Genomic DNA, 1,489 nt, shown 5'->3' on the forward strand with positions numbered 1-1,489 from the left:
CACAAATATTGCAATACTCGTTCAAACTCGTTGTATTAAAAATACTTTCAATTTTTTTTGTTCCTACTTTTCTTTTTCTTTTTCTTTCTCGATCGATTTCGAAATAAAATTAACACGCCATCATCGTTTGATTTATAATATTTAATTTTACACCGTATTATAAATGTTACGCACGAACGAAGCAGATTACGAGTTTGTTTATTAATAATACAAACGTCGTGTAGTTCGATGAATTACAGGTAACATTCACCTGTAAACACAGAAATGTAAACTCAAATTTCGTTTCGTACGGCATTATACGATCGGCATCGTGCCGCGTAGTATCTCGTCCGTGCTCTCGTCCACGAACATCTCTCGTTTTTCGTTTTTCGTTCGCGGCAATTCTTGTCTTTTTTTCTTTTTTTAAATAATAAAAAAGCTTCTCAAGAATCGAGCGAAACAACTTAATTTGTTAAAAAAAAAAAAAAAAAATCTTATAGATCCTCCATGAAAAAATCTGTGCGCAAGAAGGCGCCATCACCGCCTTCCAATCCAGGAATATTGCGAGAGGTGAGCGAGGAGAAAGAGGATAATGCGCCGAAACCGGAAAATCTCCCAAGACGGAAGTATTCCTCGGACGAGAGCTCCGAAGAGGAGGATGTGCGCGAGCTCGAGGGTAACGTTTACACGAAAGCTGGTATAGAGGTAAAGTGGAACGAAACGGAAATCGATTCGAAAAATTGTTTTCCACCCGAGGGATTTTTACTACGATAAAAATCAATTTGGGATTAATAATTATCGCAGATCTCGAGGAAAAGCGCCGGAAATGTGAAACGTACCAAAGCGGAAATTGAAGCGGATCCGGAGAAGGAGGACGAGTTCGGTTACACGAATAGTACGTAATTCATAAATTGTTGAATTTATAAATTTTTTTTTATTTTCTTTTTTTCATTTTTATTTTCCTTTCTTTTTCTTTTCTTATTCTCTTTCTTCTTCGTTTTGATCTTCGCGTTGATCACAATGTTTAATCCACAGTGAAAATACAAAAGAAATATCAGTCGTTGGGGCACAAGGTGATACTGGTGCAAGTGGAGAAAGACAGGCGTGGTCTCGGCATCTCATTGGCTGGGCACAAGGATCGAAATCGGATGGCAGTGTTCGTTTGTGGCCTTAATCCAAAAGGGGCAGCTCACAAAACTGGCGAGATTTCAGTCGGCGACGAGATACTTGAGGTAAATTTTTCTATTTTTTTCTTTTACACTTAAAAATGTTTCCTGCTTTAAATATTTTACCCTTAACATCAAAATCTTCTTTTAAAATAGAAGTAATATTTAATTCATTGTTAAATTCATACTTTTAAACGTCGTTTTAGTATTAATTATTGAGGGACGTATTCATATTTTTATTGAAAATTATTATTCTTCAATATACGGTATTAATTATTTTGTTAATTTTAAATTAGCAATTCTGAGCGATTCGATTAATTTAAATAACATGAAAAAAAAAAAAA

At 35.0% G+C, this 1,489-nt stretch overlaps 1 protein-coding gene across 1 annotated transcript in view; it reads left to right on the forward strand.

Moving 5' to 3' along the window:
* Positions 1 to 1,489, forward strand: part of LOC102676641 — a 67,858-nt gene that overhangs the window by 61,085 nt on the left and 5,284 nt on the right. The window contains exons 19-21 of the mRNA XM_006612986.2: positions 480 to 684; positions 784 to 874; positions 1,015 to 1,211. Of these exons, the coding sequence (XP_006613049.2) occupies positions 480 to 684; positions 784 to 874; positions 1,015 to 1,211 (493 nt within the window). The remainder of the gene's footprint in view (positions 1 to 479; positions 685 to 783; positions 875 to 1,014; positions 1,212 to 1,489) is intronic.

This window comes from Apis dorsata, unplaced genomic scaffold, assembly GCF_000469605.1.
Source record: "Apis dorsata unplaced genomic scaffold, Apis dorsata 1.3 scaffold_132, whole genome shotgun sequence".
NCBI lineage: Eukaryota > Metazoa > Arthropoda > Insecta > Hymenoptera > Apidae > Apis > Apis dorsata.